This window comes from Schistocerca piceifrons, chromosome 6, assembly GCF_021461385.2.
Source record: "Schistocerca piceifrons isolate TAMUIC-IGC-003096 chromosome 6, iqSchPice1.1, whole genome shotgun sequence".
Taxonomy (NCBI): Eukaryota; Metazoa; Arthropoda; class Insecta; order Orthoptera; family Acrididae; genus Schistocerca; species Schistocerca piceifrons.
The window spans coordinates 424,361,101-424,381,617 of record NC_060143.1 but is presented as its reverse complement, the minus strand read 5'-3'; the positions used below and the strand labels follow the sequence as shown (position 1 = coordinate 424,381,617).

At 37.0% G+C, this 20,517-nt stretch overlaps 1 protein-coding gene across 1 annotated transcript in view; it reads right to left on the bottom strand.

The window, feature by feature from the left end:
- The window catches only part of LOC124803360 (neural-cadherin-like), a 230,214-nt gene that overhangs the window by 68,053 nt on the left and 141,644 nt on the right, over positions 1-20,517 (bottom strand). Inside the window, 4 exon segments of the mRNA XM_047264545.1 lie at positions 4,516-4,776; positions 16,000-16,208; positions 16,280-16,446; positions 16,565-16,728. Of these exon segments, the coding sequence (XP_047120501.1) occupies positions 4,516-4,776; positions 16,000-16,208; positions 16,280-16,446; positions 16,565-16,728 (801 nt within the window).

Here is a 20,517-nt window from a genome sequence, read left to right as displayed (position 1 = left end):
CCTAAATAAAGAAAAGTGTGAGGTCATTCATATGAGTGCTAAAAGAAATCCATCAAATTTCAGTTACACGATAAATCACTCAAATACAGAGACCATAAATTCAACTAAATACCTAGGAATTAAAATTAGAAACAACTTAAATTGGAAAGAACACATAGAAAATGCTGTGGGGAAGGCGAACCAAAGACTGCATTTTTTGAGAGGATTACTTAGGAGACTGCCTGCATTATGCTTGTCCATCCTCTTTTGGAGTGCTGCTGCATGGTATGGGATCCTTACCAGTTAGGATTAACAGAGTAAATTGGGTAAGTTTAAATTTTTTGCAATATTGTGGAATAGGGGAGAGTGTGTCACTGACATTTGGGGTGGACATCATTAAAACAAAGGTGTTTCTCATAGCAGTGGCATCTTCTCACAACATTTCAGTCACCAACTTTCTCCTTGAAATGCAAAAATATTTTGTTGATGCTGGCCTACATAGGGATAAATGATCATAATAAAATAAGGAAAATCAGAGCTCACACAGAAAGATACAGGTGTTCTTTTTTTTTTTTTTTTTCTGTGCACTGTTCAGGATTGGAATAATAGAAAAGTATTGTGAAGATGATTCAATGAACACTCGGCCAGGCACTTAAGTGTGATTTTTAGAGTATCCATGTAGGTGTAGATGATCTGTTTGTCCTTATGCTTTCTACTGTAATTAAGAAATGATTATTAAATGCATTTGCAACCTGTGACTCATCGTTTATAGCCCTCCCATTAAGTTTAATAGCAATTTTGTCTTGCTCTGTGACTGGATATCCTTCCTTTTGTTTCACTACATTCCTTATAGCCTTAAGTCTGTTGTTGGAAATACTGATTTCTGACATTATGTGCATGTGCTTTGATTTTTTAATAATTTTTCTTAGTAATTTTGAGTAGTTTTTGTAGTGTGCAGCTACTGCAGGATCCCTACTTGTTCTTGCCAAAAGATACATCTCCCTTTTCTTTTAACAAGATACTTTAGTCTCTCTAGTGACCATGGTTTTTTGCATGGCTGTTTAATGTCCTTTCTGATTAGCTTATGTTAAAAAATTATGTAAATTTATCATGGAATAGATTAAATTTTTTGTTAGCATTTGGTTCACTACAAATTACATCCCATTTCATCTCTTGTAAGCTATTCTTAAAAACATTTGTCCTGGAGTCATTGATTAATCTAACTGATTTCCACTGAGGAGTACACATACTGTAAGGTGCTATGTTATTTGAGGTGGTTCACTATTGTTCCCTCTATTGGGTTTGACTTCTTCCATTTCTTTTTCTTCTGCAAACTGTTCATATTGTCAAAAAACATCATTGGCAGTGACGTCCACTAGTAATATTATGTAACTCAATAACCCTGGATATACATCAGTCATTTATCAAAGTATCTTTTGACCCTATGACTACAGTTTCAAATTATGCCTACTGATTATTTGCTTTTGATAAAACAAATTAATTTTTGAAAATACTATTTGTCCTTCATATTTAATGTATGAAACAACTCTCATTTCACATTCTAATGCATTTTTATGAGAGTGTCAATTTTATTTTTATTAAAAAAGTGGGACATCTTAAAAAATTATGGAAAAAATTGGAACATTTAAGGAAGAAAATGGGACACCAATTGCAGTGACAAAATTTAATGGACATCAAACTTTACCTTTGCATCATGCACTCAGATGATCCCAAATGATTTTTTACATTTATTCTGCAGTGCTGTCACTGTACTTTCAAATTTTGTGTCTTCGATCATGATTTTGTGAATATGTCATGGAAATCTGTTTCCAGATTGGGTTTGGGGGATAATGTGTATCAGCAAAGGCACTAGTAAGACCTTCAGCATGAAAGGAAGGTTCCTCTCTCACATCACATGTGCTGAGCTGCATGTTGTGCCACTGGGTGGTCAACTTTTCTCTTGACAACAGTTTGGTGGTGGCCCTTCATACCACTGGACAGTTGGTTGGTTGTCATACCAACATAAAAAGCTGTGCAGTGATTGCAGAAGAGTTGGTATATGACTTGGCTGCTTTCACAGGCGACCTTGCCTTTTCTGTGATAGGACCAGAGCAGGAAGTGCTTGATGAGTAGTTTGGGCAGATCTTGCACCTGGTCTTCCACAGGCATATGATCCCTGTGACAAGGGGATGGGAGTGGGAATGGAAAAGAGATGGACTAAGATGTTGTGTAGGCTGGGTGGGCAACAGGATAATACTTTAGTAGGGTGGGAAGCATTTTGGGTGAGATGTCTCCCATTTTAGAGGATGCTGATAAATAATCAAAGCCCTGAAAGCTCTAATCATGTACTGCTAGGAGCTCAACATTCCAAATTATACCTAATTACATTTGATGCAGCTACATGCCAGTGGTATCACCTTTTACAATTGTGATGTAATTTTGTTACTGAGTCTTATAAGTAGGCAATATTTCAAGTTTATAAACACAGAAGTGAAGTGTTTCATTTACTTCAGAGGCAGGAGGAAAATGCTCTATCTAGGCAGCAAAGACTGTGCTCTTAGGGGAAAAAAAGGTTGTAATCTGATTGGGTTCCATTTTAGGTTAGTGGACTATATCTAACATTTTCATCTTTTTATTTATTTATTTATTTGTCCATATAAATCTATTTTTCAGTACATATGTTGTACACAGGATATTGGACAGAAAACCTTTTTAGCTATTGGTTTTACAAATGTCAAACATACACTATTTAAATTTTTTATAACAAACTGGATAATACAGTTAATAATTACAAATATTTTTAAAATACTGTATATTTATAACTTATTTCTACAATTAAAGATACAAATTACATTTTTTCTTGTATAAGATACTGTGAGATTGAATAGTAGCAGTTTTTCAGAAGGTAGGCTGTCACAGACTTTTCAAAGCTCTGTTGTCAGGAAGAGATTTTATGTGCCTTGGTAATCTGTTGTAAAGTTTTGTTCCTGCATGATATACACCTTTTTGGCATGATGTGGTGTTACAATGATTAACATGTATGTCACTGTCTGATCTGGTACTGTAATCATGGACACTTTTGTTTTGAGGAAAAAGTTTTTCTTTACTCAGTATGCTTTTTATGACATGCATGACTACTTCCAGTATATAAATGAAGGGAAGGGGTAGGATCTTTAGATCTTTAAAGAAAGGTTTGCATGGTTTTCTGCTGCTCACTTGTCTCATTATTCTTACAATTGCCTTTTGTTTCCTGAAAACTGTTATGGCCTGGTGTACATTTCCACAGAAAATGATACTGTGCTTCAGTATTGAATGTACACGAGCAAAGTGTACACCCCTAACTGTTTCTGCACTACTATTGTTACAAATAATTCTTACTACATAGCTCATTTTTGCTAGTTTTGAATTTAGGGATGTGATATGAGTGCTCCATTTAAGATTTTTGTGGATATGAATCCCAAGAAATTTAGTTTCATTGGCAGCATTTTTATTTTGATCAGTGTTGAAATTCTTGAGTACTGTTTTTTGGGGATTAGCTATTAGCCTGTTTCTGGTAAACCATTCAGACACTCCTTTTGTAATATCTTTTGCAGATGCATTAAGATTTTCTTCTTTATTCCCTTTAGTCAATACACTGGCGTCATCTGTAAATAGTACCGGTTTAGAATCCCTAATGTATGATGGGAAATCATTAATATACACCAAAGAAAGAAAGGGGCCTAAAATGGAGTCCTGTGGAACACCATGACTCAGTCCACATGGTTCTGAAAGTTGTACCTGGAGTTCATTTCCTTCCATGTACTTAATTTCAGTTACCTGCGAGCGATATTACAAATATGATTTAATCCACTTATTTGACACACCTCTTACACCATACTGTTTGAGCTTCCTCAGGAGTGCAGAATGATCAATCACATCAAAAGCTTTTGTTATATCCAAGAATAAACCTGAGATATTTCTGTGGTTGTCCACTGCATTTAAGACATGGTTTGTCAGATTGAAAGTGGCTGTTTCAATTGATTGCTGTGGTTTGAAGCCATGTTGACATCCAGAAATAATATTATTCTTGTCAAAGAACGTAGTTAGTTTTGAAAGGAACATTTTTTCAATAATTTTTTAACACCCTGACAATAGAGACATAGGCCTATAGTTAGCCATACATTGATGATCACCTTTTTATATAGGGGTATTACTTTTGCCATTTTCAGTTGCTGAGGGAAGACACCACATGATAAGGATGAACTGCATGTACCCACTAATGGTTTCACCAAATTTCAATGAATGTAAAACAATAAATACCAATGAAAGAGTTCTTGAATTTTTACATGAATCCAAGATGATGATGTCATTTGTTGCTCTAACAGTTGTGACATTGTAAATGTCTACGCTACTTCAGCAGTAATGTTACAGTACAGAGAACAAAATAAGTCTGGAAAGCATATTTTGCACGAATTAAAATGTACATATATGTCTAAAATAGTGTTTGATGTGAATGCAAAAACTATAGTGTCAGAATATTTTCTGCCAAAAACTTACCTGTCCATTGTAATAAAGATTCCTTATACACCCTGTGAAGCCAACAGCATTTGGACTTGCATTCCATTTAAATGTTTCCTGTGATGTTTCATCCCAGTAAATGCCACCAATCTGCAGAGGGCTGTTTAAAGTCAGGTGCCCTCCAAATATTGGTAATTTCCCCTTAACCAGGCAACTTGTTCCATTGAAAAACGATGTTGTCATATTTTTTGTTTCCCTAACATCAGCTGATTTACAATAATCCAATATGAGATGAACGTACTGTAACAAGAGATTTTGTTACATACATATACTTTATTGACAACATTTACTAAGAGACCTAAAAGACTTTTTATTTTAAATTGCCAATCCCAAGTATCAGACTTTCTTTTATTTTACTACAGTAGAAAAGCTCTAATTATAAATATAATTAGATAACTATACCTCTGAATTCCAGAATAAATCCATTTGGTGCCACATTCCATCATTCAACTTTTTCTTTACTTTTATAAATAACTCAGTAGTACTGTATCCAAAATGTAAAAGTAGTCTTGGTTTACCATCTTGTAGCTCCAGTGCAATATAGTCTGTAATTAGAAAACCTGTAGAGAGGTCAATAAATAATGAGAATATGTCTTCTGACTTGGTGTGATCAAAAGTGTAATATACCTGACATAATAACTTCATCTATTATGACAGAAGACAATGGGCCATTGTAAAATAGTAAACCATGTTCTTTATTTGTAAGGAATTCAAGACTAATGTGATTTTCAGCTTGTGGATGAATTGCCTGAAACCAAGCCCAGCCACCTCCTTGGAAACTTATTTCCATCTGTTGGCAACGTGGCCCCTCATATCCATCTGGGCAAGAACACCTGGATAAAGAATGGAAGTAGTAAGATAAAATGTTATGGTATAGTTATTATATGTACAACTTATAGCTTTAATTTTTTGTCACCATGTGGAAAGTAAGCAATATCATTTGAGTTTGTTATTATAGCGTACATTTTAATAAGAGAAATGACTATCTTTCTAGCTGTTGGTAATGATAAATCACTGCTTATGATTCACATTGACGGGAAACACAATTTACAGTATTTGAAAAAAATCAGTTAAATCAAAAAACTTTCCTCTAAATTCTCTTATTTTACATATTACACCACATTAGTGTAAAATAAATTCCTTTATTGCTGTACAGAACATTATAAGAAGAAATAAAAGAAATTAATATATCCAAAGTTATTAAAATCAAACAACAGAAACTCCAGAGTTGAATATCAACAATATTAGGAAAAGGATAGATTGCTACTCACCATAAAGAGTTGCAAACAAGCACAAAGAAAAGACTGTTATACATTTGTCTTTTAATCAGAGCCTTCTTCAGAAAAGAAAACACACAGACACACACACACACACACACACACACACACACACACACACACACACATTCACACATGCAAGCACACCTCAAGCACACATGACCGCCACCTCCAGCTGGAATGCAACTGTCACATTGAATAAAAGTAGCAATCTTGAGCATGGCAGGAAAGAGGGAGCAATAGAAGGATATTGGTGGGGGTAGAGAAGAGTGCCATCTGGTGTGGCCTGTAGGAACTATATGGAGGCACTGCAAAACTGCCAGGCACAGCATCGAGAGGTTGTGAGGCAGGGAGGTAGGGGTGAGGGGTGGGTTGGGAATGGAAAGCAGAAAAGACAGGCAGGTGCAATGGCAAAGGACAGCACACAGTGAGGGTGAGGCCATGATAATTTTGTTACCAGAGAATGTGTTGTAATGACAACACACATCTGTGCAGTTCATAAAACCTGGTGGTGGAGAGGAGGATCCAGATGGTCCAGGTTTGTGAAGCAGCCACTGAAACCAAATATGTTATGTTCAGCTGCGTGTTGTGCCACAGTGTGGTCTATCATGCAGCAATGTGCCCTTGCTTTGCATGGGTAGCAGTAAGCATCTATAGTGGGACCACTTGTCTGATGTAGCAGTTATTTTGCTGACTGGCCACTGTGAAGAGTTATGATAAAAATTCAGGGAACAACTTCAGGTAATTGAATAGCATCACTTTCAAACAACTTAAATGATGCAAGCAGAATTTGCTAGGAAAGCCTTCAGGAGGCATGAGTGTTATCCATTCCAAATTTAACTGATGTGACTGGTGTTTAGAGTGACATCTTGTGGCAATGATATGAGCTGCAAGCTACCACACCAACCATTCTGCCTGACTACTGCACCATTTTGGCATGAGCTTCAGCCACTTACCAGCCGCCCAACAGCAGTGACAGTACGGTGTGGCCTGCCAGACTGCAACAGAATATTGCACAAGCTACTCCCACTGCCAGTCCAGCTTCAGCTACATTTTCTGTGTGACCTTTTCCTGTTTATCACTACAAAGCAGCCTCTGCTATGCAATGTTGGTAGAATACACTCTCTGCCACGACACATTGGGATGTAGCACCCTTACAAAGCACCCTCTTCCATGCATGATTGGTGTGGCATACCCTTCACCTCAAAAAATGGTACAAAGCCCCCTTTTCCATGCAACTTTTTTACGTAGAACCCTCTGCCATGCAACATTGACACAAAGTATCCTCTGTCATGAAACTTCATTACGAAGCGCCCTCTACCATGTATAACTCATAAGAATCACCCTCCAACAGGCAGCATTTGTGTGAAGCACCCTCTGCAATGTTACATTGCTATGGAGCACTTCTACAACCCAACATCAATTTATATATTTATAGGTAGGTCAATAAATTGACACAAGCTATAAGGAGAGACGCAGCAACTTTGAGAAATACACAGGTTCTTCTCATACTCAACTGAACAGTTGTTTTTATCCGATTCTTCAAATTTATATAACTTTACAAAAACACTACCAGATATCTGCACTTCTGACCATCAAAAATGACATGCCATGAAATCAACATGAGACAAAAGTCAAATTGGCATGACTGCTTAGATAAGCAAATGATTTGTATTTCAGAACAACTACACAGAGTAGGTAGGAGTAATTCCATCTACATTCTGTGTAAAAGGAAAGCAATTCATTTCTCATTCAGAAACAGCATTTGATTGTTTACTGTTTGTGACAAGATGTTACATCCATTGGAGGAGAAATATCTATTACTACATGTTGAATTCAACAGTGGCAGGATTATGACCTACTGTTCCTTGATACTATTGCAAATGTTGCTTCTGATTCCAAGAGTGACATATGAATAGAGAATAAATGGATTCAGGAGGGCCATACTCAATGCTATCCAGTATCTCAATAATTTGACTAGTGCCTAAGAGGCCAGGAAAAGCACAAAACTGCAAACGAGCGCGATTTTAGAAAGTATCACTGGTGTGAAACTGTCTGCCCCAGGTAGCTGAGTGGACAGCGCGACAGAATGTCAATCCTAAGGACCCGGGTTCGATTCCCGGCTGGGTCTGAGATTTTATCTGTTCAGGGACTGGGTGTTGTGTTGTCCTAATCATTATCATTTCATCCCCATCAATGTGCAAGTCACCAAAGTGGCATCAAATAGAAAGACTTGCACCCGGCAAACAGTCTACCTGACGGGAAGCCCTTGTCACCTGACATTTAGGGTGGCCCACTGCAGACTGTTGACGAAGGTACGCGAATATGAAATATGTTCCCTTATATGTGAATGGCTTTAAGACCTCTTAAGTCATAGGACCCAGTTAATTGTCCTCAATGGTTAGTGTTCATCAGAGACAATGGTGTCGCCAGGAGTGCCCCTGGGAAGTACGATAGGAATGCTATTACCCTTTATATACATAAATGATCTAATGGACAGGAAGAACAGCAAACTGTAGCAAGTTGCTGATGTTGTGGTGTACAGGAAGGTGTCATTGTTGAGTGACTGTAGAAGGATACTAGATGAGTTAGACAAAATTTCTAGTTATCTGGTGAATGACACATAGTTCCAAATGTACAAAAATGTAAGTTAATGCATGTGAGTAGCAAAAACAAACTCGTAATGTGTGTGCTATCTGACACAGTCAGGTCAATTAAATATCTAGACATAACGCTGCTAAGTGATATGAAATGGAATGAGCATCTAAGGATTGTAGTGAGGAAGGAAAATGGTTGACTTAGGTGTACTGAGAGAGTTATAGCAATGTGTAGTTCATCTGTAAGGAACACCACATATAGAACACTAGTGTGGGATTCACACCAGGTCAGATTAAAGGAAGACTTCATAGCAATTCAGAGGTGGGCCATTAGATCTGTTACCCATAGGCTCAATCAACATGTAAATATTGCAGAGATGCTTTGGGAACTCAAATGGGAATCTCTGGAGGGAAGGCAATGTTCTTTTCAAGAAATGCTACTAAGAAAATTTAGAAAACCAGCAATTTTTATTTGACTGCAGAATGATCCCCCTACCACCAACAAACATTTTGTGTAAGTACCACAAACATATCTTATAAGTTAACAGAAATTAGGGCTTATATGAAGGCGTATGGACACCCTCACTTCATTTGTGAATGGAAAAGGAAGGAAAATGCTAGCAGTGTACCATATGGTGTTTTGCAGAGTATGTATGCAGATGTTGATGGAGACATATATTATTTGCTTGTCCATGTTGCACGGTATAACCACATTATGCAACTAGAGTCAGGAGATGGGCTTGTCTGCTTGTCTGCTTCTGTGAACAGCGTCACCATGATTGCATCCATGTGTTGAAGCTCCATGTAGGACAAACTTTGACTTGCAGTCATCATTGGCATACAGGGCTCAGCACCTGGCAACTTGTGGGATACCATTGTGTAAAAAATGAGATCACCTCAGGTTTTGTGTAGTGGGTAATTTGGGCAGCAGGTGCTGCATTTCTGATGTATTAAGTACATAGTTTGTACCTCCATCTGTGAGACTTACATGGCATTATCTTTCATCATCTCTCTCTCTCTCTCTCTCTCTCTCTCTCTCTCTCTCTCACACACACACACACACACACACACACACACACACATACACACACACCCCAAAGAAGGCCTTGTTGTCTGAAAACTTACTTTCTGACAGTCTTTTGTTGTGCCTATCTGCAACTCAGCATCTCCACTAGATGGTGAGTATCAACTATTCTTTTCATAATATTGTTACATTCCATCCTGGATTTTCCATTGTTGAAAAGTATATATTTATCATTCTGAAGGGCTACTCAATCAGATTCAGATTTATTCTAATTTATTTCGCTGAACTTCTGGTACCTTTTAATAAAAATATCACTCTTTCCTGGAGGAATCTTTGATGGAACTTCTTCACCACCAAACATTTTTAATTTGATACTAATTTTCTACTGAGAACTAACAGTTTAAGTACACACACTGAACCATGCTTGAATCAGACTAGGGACACTAGAGAAAGCAGTGTAAATTACTATTATTGGTTGTCACTTTGGTTTATAAGCTCAAGTGTTGCCAGCACTCATTAAATTTAACATAAGTGAAGAAAGGGTAACACAGTAATTTTTCAAGGGGATGGGTTTTAAGTTTAGATGTATTCCATAAATTATAATTCATAATAGCCTGTAATATAAAAATGGAGAATTATTTATTCTGGATGAAAAGTGAATTAAGGGAGAAAATTTGAGTGAAAAAATTGAAAAGTCCATTAACAACAGAGTGTCTGGTAACCCTAGAGAAATGTAGTGCTGTGCTGACAGTGGAAGGGAAAGAAGACAGTGAAACCAAATGTCATGCAACCTACTTATTTTGAATAACACAAATGCGACCACTAAGCTTAACATCTTTATCAGACAAACAGATCAATGTCAACAGTGTCACAGGCCTTCATTCAGTGACTCATGCCATCATCACACCTTCCCTTGCTGAAAATCAGTTGTGGTGATTCATATGTGGGGGATTATAATGAAATGTAATATAGGAAAAATGAGAATAAAAGGAGAAATAAAAGATAAAAATATTACAAGAAATGCCTTCTACATAGACAAATTCATAAAATTTACCTTATAAATTTTCCTTTCTGAAAACACTGGCCACCATTAAAACAATGATTCTCATGACATCTATTAATCGTAGCCAAGTTTTGTATAGATGAGTCACATTCTGGTGTAATATTTACTGAAATTCCTACTAAAGAGGTCATGTTTGCATCTACTAAGATTGGTTGGCTGTTTATCCTGTATCTGTCAATGCATGGTCCTTGGCATTTTATTTTATCAATGAAGCAGTAGTGTATTCCAGCCACAACCAAGTTGAGATCAGTTGTCCTTTCTATCTGAAAAATATGTCAAATGACCTCAGAATTATTACAAAACAGAATATTAATTAAAATATTACAACAAATTAATAATAGCTTTGCATAGTGATGAAAATATTTGTGTTAATTACTTTGCTAAAGATGTTTTCATTAATAAAGCAATTGACAGAAATGACTGTACATTGTGCCTGAATTGCTGTTGTTCCCCTCTTTAAATGCAGCAAACAGTATGGCGAGAAGGAGAGGGAGAGATGTAGACACAGAGAAAGAGAGAGAAGGCAGAGACCAATAGTAAGTTAAATGAACACTTTGACTAAAATGTAGACTTGGGTTGAAAAATTATGTGAAAAAGAAGCAACAAATCCATTTGGAATTAGCTGAGGAGCCAAATAATCTTAAGGGCAGGCTCTCTCCTGCTATGTTATGCTTTTGTAGCAAAGAAACATAAAATGACCCACCTGGTGAAATAGATAATCTGATTAATGCCATCATACTGTATAATAAAATGTACCGTTTGCTCATCTATTCCCTTTTGTAGATCAACCATAATGTCTTCATTACTGGTGAATAACATGCCAGGAAGTAACACTTTATCTGGCATAATTTTATATTTAATTTGTTTCACACATTGTACATAGCCTATTCCTTTAACCAAGCACCACAGTGATGTGTGATTCTTTGCACCAATCTTCTTGTTTTGTAAGTGTTTTCAGTTCTCCCCTTCCCTGCCCTTTGTCACTGGATCAATTAATAGGAATTTATAGCTTGTAGAATTAGAGTTTCTCAGATTTTTCAAGATTTCTTTGAATTTGCTGCCATTTCTTACTAGCCACAAACACACTAAAAGTGTACAGTTTTGAGGTATTTTTTGTACATGCTTTTTCTAATTGCATATTTGTTTTAGTATATAGTAGTCTCACATAAATTTGGAAATGGAACTAATACTGATATATGTTACCCACAAATCATACATGTTAAATGAGAAGTAATGGCATGTGGTAGAAATGAAACTAGTGACCTGCATGTAGGATTCTGGTTGTTTTGTCACATCCTAATGTTCAGTGAAATGTTCAAATGGTATTGTTTCTGTTCAGGAATTGAGACTGCTTCTGGTCTTCATGTTCATTGCATTATGGGCCCCATCATCATCATCTTCATCTCAGGACAGGCTTTATGCAGGGGACATGGACAATAATTCTGCCGTTTTGTCTTCTCATTGTAGGATATCATCTTTAACTTTGTAGGTACTACTGGCTAGTCATATGGAATTCATTAGTGGTAAAAGTAGCGCTTTAATAATTTTTCTGTTAGCTTGACATTCCACATTATCTTACAAATACTCACTAAGGTCATGTGGGTTGTAGTTTACAGGCCAGTTCTTGGCAATCTAATATTCACATGTCCATAGTCCATATATGTGCCACATATCTTGCTTTTTCAGTTGATTTAATTGTCATAAGCATCCATTGTTGTTTCAGTCTGTTGAGTGTGGATCAGGGAAAATGGCATGAAACCTGTAGTGTCTAGTTATGCTGTATTGTATCTGAATGTAATGATAGGGAATATTATAATCCTGTTTCCATTTTTTGTGTCAATGTACACTTAAAGTAGATCTATGGACATCTTCTTAAAACATTCCATGAGGCCATATATCTTCATAATGCTCCATGCTTTAAAATTATGTTTTTCACTAGAAACTTTGTGACTTCTAGAGCTTCAGCAGTTGGTACAACCTTAGCAACAGTAGAGAGGATGAAGCAGGCAGTGTAAACAGTTATCAGTTTATTCATATTTGTTGACTTGGGACCACAAGTCATTCACCTATGAGACATGCCAGTAAATCTCCAAAAGGTCTCGATCCATCCTACTTAACTGCTGATCATCTAATAATATGCTCACTCCATAAACTGTTTCCTAGTGTGAAACAGAATTGTCTTATTTACTTTTCTCACCTCTTACCCACATGCAATATGTGTCAACAGTCCAGAAGGAGCCCAGGAGGCATTTACTTAAGCTTTGAGTGTTCGAACACATTGTGAGATTTATATCCCTTGAAGCACAGTTATTTTAAGTCCTAATGGGAATTGCTATCTTTCATATTGAACAGTTAAGAAATGGCTTTAGTTCCTGCCATTCTCCAAATGTACTTAGGTTAAAATCAACAGTAGAGAGCACAATAATAATTGTTTATTGACCAGTTTTGGCTTACATTAAAACCATCCTCTAAATTTTTTGACCCCCTGTGGCTGGTGCTGGTAGCTCCTCAATTTTTCATGTGATACATGTGTGTGTGTGTGTGTGTGTGTGTGTGTGTGTGTTTGTGTGTGTGTGTGTGTGTGTGTGTGTGTGTGTGTGTGTGTCATCCATTTTTGACAAAGGCCAAGTTGGTCAGAGGCTTATTTTGTGACAGTCTTTTTCTTGTGCCTATCAAAAACGTGACTCACCATCTCTGCTATGCAGTGAGTAGCAACTATCCTTTTCATAATATTGTCTAAATTTATGAACTTTAAAAGTAATTGTGCAGTATATAACTGATAAGTGCTGACAAACTATTGTCTGTCTTTGAGCTTATACAGAGACAGGCAAAGCAGGTAATGGTGATACATATCATTCTTAGCTTAAGCTTAGCAGTATAATTGGATGGCAGTGGTGCTGTATTGGGTGGTTCTGTCTACCAGAAATACAAGCTGACCAGTCCCTGACAACAAATCTAAGAAATATACCGCAGCAGGATTGCACATCTTGGCTGACCATAACACATTTGTTTGTTTTTCAGTGGAACTCCAGCAGACACCATTCAAATGGGTGTCACCTGATTCAACACAGATGGCTCTGGTATCACCATTGGTACTACCCGCTTCTGCTGATCACTTGCACAGAGGTACATGGAGAAAATAGCATCCCATCTAAGTTGTATATAAGTGGCCATACAGCCACAAAGAAGGCAGTTCCAACCACACTGCCAAGAAGTTCAGCACAGCAGCCTATCACAAGTAACCAGCTGTTGCAGCCAGAGCCCTCACCTCTTCCAGCCTTGGCCTCACTTGGACTCTTTGCTCCAGGACTGGTAAAAACTTGAATATTGTGATCAGTTAATTATCATCTGTGATAGGCGTCTGACCTGACACAGAACTGTTCCAATTAATTGTCAGCAGTGATTGGCATCTGATCAGACTTATTTAAGAACTTCAAGTGTTTTTGTTCCCTGCCAATGGACTACTCACATCACAGACCATTATTCCTTACCTAAATTCAAATCAAGAAGATTATTATTTTTGTGGTAACAGATGTAATTTCTTTTTGTTTCCAACAATTCAGTTTTGTGAATCCTGTCATTTTATCTTTTATCAGAATAAAGTGTTTTATTTTGTCACTAGAGGGTAATCTTGTTGTAGAGTGTGTAGATTCACTCAAGTCAAAACAATTGGTTATATCCTAGTTGTACTCTATGAAAGTTTATAGTTATTCCTCAAAACTTGCCGGCTGTTGTGGCTGAGCGGTTCTAGGCACTTCAGTCTGGAACCGCGCGAATGCTATGGTCGCAGATTGGAATTCTGCCTCGTGTATGGATGTGTGTGATGTCCTTAGGTTAGTTAGGTTTAAGTAGTTGTAAGTTCTAGGGGACTAATGACCTCAGAAGTTAAGTCCCATAGTGCTCAGACCCATTTGAACCATTTGAACCTCAAATTGATGTGCAGAAGATCTTATAAACAGTTGAAGTGGAAGCAAATAAAAAGTTCTCATGTTTACATAACTGTGCTTGAAGATTCTGTCATGAGTGTATAATACACAAATTGATGTTCCCACAGAAGACTACAGAAACTTCAGATTCAGAATGACTTTGGAAGTGGATTCTTGCATGCACTAGGCTCCAATGATCATGAACAACCATACAGGTTCACAGTGAGATGGTGTGCTGTAACTGGCCTAGTGGAAACACTACTCAGTGGACAGTGCAAAATCTGAAGATGTCATAGTGGTAGCAGAGCACAGTTGCAAGCAAGAAACTTTACCTTTAATCAGTATATTCACTGAAGAAAGGAAAATACAGTAGACACACTTTATAACAGCACATACACATATACTCAATGTACAGAAGCAGTCAGAGACTGTCCATTACCAAAAACGAATACATAGCAAACAAATCATCGGGAGCACAATACAGAACTGCTATTATTTCACATGCAACCTTAAATATTTCCATTCACTGAAATGAGATTTTGATTACTCTAATTCACACCTCATCAGAATATATCCATTCTTTCATTCTCTCCCTCCTCAGATCTAGCAACACTGCTCATATCTGAATGAATATCACAAAATATCATAAAAAAACAACAAAAACAATCAATTTTTGACAAAATAATTAAACTTGGTAGATAAAAAATCTACTTACTGAACACAGCAAAACACACACATAAAAGAAGGTTGCAATTAGGCAAGCTTTCAGAGCCAGTGGCTCCTTCTTCAGACAGAAGGGTTGAAGGAGAAGGAAGAGGGGTGAAGGAAAAGGACTGGAAAGGTCTAAGAAAATGGGTAGATTTCAGGAAAAAGACCCAGAACCACAGGTCAGGGGAGTCTTACCATATGGGATGAGAAGGAAAGTCTTACCAGATGGAAAGAGAAGGAATGAGTCTTTCCTTCTCACCCCTTCTGGTAAGACTACCCTGACCTGCAGTTATGGGTGACTTTCCTGAAATCTATCACTTTTCCTAGACCTCTACAGCCCTTTTCCTTCACCTCTCTTTGCTGGACAGTGTGGCCGAGTGGTTCTAGGTGCTTCAGTCTGGAATTGTGTGACTGCTACAGTCGCAGGTTCGAATCCTGCCTCAGGCATGGATGTGTGTGATGATCTTAGGTTAGTTAGGTTTCAGTAGTTCTATGTTCTAGGGGACTGATGACCTCAGATGTTAAGTCCCATAGTGCTCAGAGCCATTTGAACCATTTGAATCAGCTCTCTTCCTTCCCATTCAACCCTTCTGCCTGAAGAAAGAGTCACTGGCTCTGAAAGCTTGCCTAATTATAACCTTCTTTTATGTATGTGTTCTGTCACTGCTTGCTGACAACATATCATCAGCTAAAACTGTTATAATATGTTTTCTGCTTTTAAACACTCCACACAATAACTGGTTATTACTTGCAGTAAGATTTGTAGAAAGTGTATATGAGTAAATCAATGAACAGATATGACAACTGGATCCAGGAATAATACAGAGTCAGTGATAGTAAAGTATTAAATGTGCAAGTTAATAAATACCTCTGCTTTATGTACTTGAAGTAGCCCATTTATCTTTTCAGGGTTACTGTATCTTGAATCTTTTACAGAAAAGAAGATGTCTAACATAGGTATTGTTCTTCTATGTTGCCTTACACTGAATATGTCAAGATTTTTCTTTTCAGTATTCAGAACTTCTGACAAGGCTTGCTTAAATCGTTCTGCCTTACTTTCCTGCAATTAATTTTCAGGAGGAGTATAAATTTTGGCACTACAACATTTTATATGTAACATAAATTGGAGGAAAAAAGTTAATTTACCATGTTGTTCCATTCCTTGATGAAGTCTTCATCAGAAAGATGTGAAATTCTTACAGAACCACAGCTGATTATGGCATCAACGGGAATCTGTTTCACAGTAACAGTCACAGTTGCTGAAACATTGTTTTGTGAATGTCTGTGATCAGATACTCTGAATGCCAAATTGTATCTGAAATCATTTGTTCCTCCTTTTAACAAAATAAAGATAAATTGAAATGTAGAAATGTACAGTACTTGAAACATTTGACTGGCAAATATGTCGATCTAATTAATGAAAATTAACTTACATCCCTTCTGGTGTGTTGTATTTCATTGTAATCATTCCTGAGGCTTCATTAACTTTAAATCTATGATGTTCATCTGCCAGCCAGTAGAATTTCTTGTCCGGTAAATCCCAGTCATCTGGATCTTGAACATATATCCTTCCAATATCTGTTTCTGGAGTTTGATCCTTTATATCAGTGTGGAAACATATTAACACGCACTAAAATATGCATGCAGGTCCAGCAACCTTCCTAATAGTATTACTAATGGAAATGAAGTTTACTGTTTTGAGTTTTTTCTGATGTTACATGATATATGAGAAGAATAGTGATGTACATTCTGAGTAATGCCTTAATGCAAAGACACCTTTCTTGACACTAATGTCAGATCAGGTTTATGCATTATTTAAACTACACAGAATGGTAAAGGAGCAGTAAAATTTATTTATGAATTTTATATTACTTTTTTATAAATACAGACATCATTTGAAAAGCTTAAGAAATTTGTCAAAAGTCTTTTGGGTATAAAATCTTGACACTTACTTCACTTATTTCCATTGCCAAAACGTAGGAAAAAATTAAGATATCATAAATGCTATAATAATGAAAGCCAATTTCAAATTATGATATCCACTGTACAAAAATAGTTATTTCTGTCTATAGTACGAGGTGTGTTTTTTAAGGAAGTACCATTTTTAAATTAAAAAAAGACATGCTAAGATATCTCAATAATTTTATTTTTACATGACACCCTGTACCTTAATCTACTTTTCTACATAATTTCTGCCAATATTGAGGCACTTGTCATAGCATTGTACCAATTTCTGAATACCCTCTTCATATAAATCTGCCGCCTGACTTGTTAACCACTGTTTTGACTTTGTCACCGTCTTGAAGATGCTGACCCCCCTGGTGTTTCTTCAAGATGAAACATGGGTGGCCTATGTCACACCAGAATCAAAGCAACAGTCCATGGAATGACGGCATTCATATTCACCCTGAAAAGAGAAGTTTAAGCAAACAATTTCTGCCTGGAAAATCATGTGCACAGTTCTTTGGGACAGAAAAGGAGTACTTGCTTGTGGGATCTCTGCCTCATAATGAGACAGTCAATGCAGCAGCTTACTGTAAGACATTGCACAATCTGCGCCATCACTTCAGAACAAAAGACGTGGCAAGCTGAGCAAGGGCATCGTTTTGCTGCAAGACAATGCCCGTCCACATGTGGCAAATCAGACCAATGATCTCATCACATCTTTTCGATGGGAATCTCTAGATCATCCTCTGTACAGCCCCAATCTTGTGCCCAGTGACTACCATCTGTTCCTGCACTTGAAGAAACACCTGGGCGGTCAGTGTCTTCATGACGAAGTCAAAACAGTGGTGATGCAGTTGTTAACAAGTCAGGTGACAGACTTCTATGAGGAGGGTATTCAAAAACTGGTACAACATTATGACAAGTGCCTCAATATTGATGGATATTGTGTAGAAAAGTAGATTGAGGTACAGGCTTTCATGTAAAAATAAAATTATTGAGATATCTTAGCACGTCTTTTTTTAAATTTCAAAATGGTACTTACTTAAAAAACACACCTCGTATTTCATCTTTTGTGGACCACAATGCTCCAAATTTTGTTGCAACACAATCCTGTCCAGAAATGAGTGAAGAAGGACGAGTGTCAATATCCTAGAGCTATACATGTGTAGAAACATAAGAATTTTTATACATAATCTGGGAAAAATAGGAGATTTTTATCCAATATGGTCATCATTCGGCTACTATTCAGGCATTAATTTATAGACTGTGCTGTCATAAAGCAGAAATGCTAACCATCTCTTTCACTATAACATATTTGATACGTCCAAAGTCAGTTACCCACATCTGCCAGTTAGTTCAAATCAGTTATGTGCCCCTCAATACATGACTGACAACATAGTAACTGCAACTTGCCACTATTATGGACACTCTGAGTGTTAGAAGACACTCAATAAGTTGTACCTCCTGATTTCCATTATCTCATGCCAAACTATTGAGGTCTGCACACCAAGTAACTACTTTTTTTCCACTGTATTCGTAAGAGAACTACACTGTACAATTAGTGAATGAGTTAGCCCTGTCTTAAATAACAATTAGATGTAACTTCTGGCAAAACTGAACACAGATCAATGTAGGTAATTAACCGCTTAAAACAACATATAAAAGAAATGTTGAAAAACTTAAATGGCTGGCACTCAAAGCAGGAGTTATATGTCTCAGGAGAAACTGCTTAGAAAGTGTCAAGAACTGTCCAAGAAAGAAACTAAGAAATTTCTTTGGCACCTTATGTGTATATTTCATAGAGATTGTGCAGATAAAATTAGGCAGATAACAGCATGTACAAAAGTAAACAAGCAATCAGTCTTTCCACACTCCAGTCATTAATGTAACCAGGCAAACTTAAATATATATGGTACATAAAAAGGAAATCTGCAATGCACTTCACAGTTATGTGCATAGTAAAGATGTACATGGGACTATATAATTTACAGCTACACATGTGAACATTCATTACCTGTGTTAGAAATGATTTAGACAGTGATTCAGAGGAAAGGATCATAATAGCACATTCACAAGAAATTGTGCATTTAGATGTAAATAACAGAACTTATGTGCATATATCCTGATCAGTAGTGAGAGAGACAGCCATGCCACCTGTTGGACAATGAACAAATTGCTCCAATGCATGTAGGAAGGATATCAGTCATTCTGTGCACTTTCATCAGCTGCTCCAGCACCCTCTGTTGGTAACTGCCTGCCAATATACGTGACTGTGATGGCTTGTGCCTGTCCTTGTCACTGTCATTGTCATCCAAATACCTATGTTACCACTGCAGCATCAGCATGACCAACAGTTCCTCTTTGTGGCTGCTATGATTTTAACATGACCACCACTGGATCCCACACTGTCCTAAATTGCTATAATTTGCCCCTGTACAGCAGATTATTCCCGCTGTGAATTTTCAACAGTTCTTTAATAATGCTGTCCCAGTAAAAGACAATTTTGGAGTTTTTGTAGTTCATACTGGGTACTGCACTGACAATGTTTGGCCACTGTCTGCATTTTATTTGGAAATGAATGCTGAATAGCACCTTGATATGCTTCAAGATTATGTTCACAGTGTTGGAACCACCTAGAGCAATTGTAATGACCTAATCTTCATGCAGGATAGGGCACCAGCTCACTTTGCAATGGCTATCCATGCATGGCTCAGTGGCTCAATACCAATTTTCCAGGATGCTACTGGGGACATAATGCCCCTCTTGAATGTCAAGCAAGAAATCCTGACTTGTTACTTCTTCTTCTGGAGGTAGAAAAAACATGAAGTTTATCAGACAAAACTAAAATCTCTTGATAAGTTGGAAAAGCAAATTTGCCAAGTTCTTGAAAACATACTGCTGGACTATCAGTAGAAGTCTGACCCAAAAATACCCTTCTGTTTATGGAAACAGACTGATAATGATGTTGCATATGTGTAGTTTTAGCAATGAGTAATAATTATACCATTATAATGAACAGATTGTCTTTGTTTCACAAAAATTGGTTAAGTATAAATAAAGTTGTAATAGTTTTTAATAGGAAGTTAATTGTTGCCCACCCTGTATTTTGTTACATAGTATGATGTTTATTTAAGAGAGAGAGAGAGAGAGAGAGAGAGAGAGAGAGAGAGAGAGAGAGTGTGTGTGTGTGTGTGTGTGTGTGTGTGTGTGTGTGTGTGTGTACTGGCTGGGACAGCCACAGCTGTTCTCCTTGGTGTAGTTTAACACAATAAATAACCAAATGCTGCATACAATTTTATTTTGTTTGAAGCAAAACTTACTGCCTCATATTTCTATCAAGTACCAACAACTGTTGTTTCTCCTAGTGCTACACAGAATTACTTTATAAAAAAAACTCCACTCTTTCACTATAACATTACTTTCCTCAATACAAAAGCAA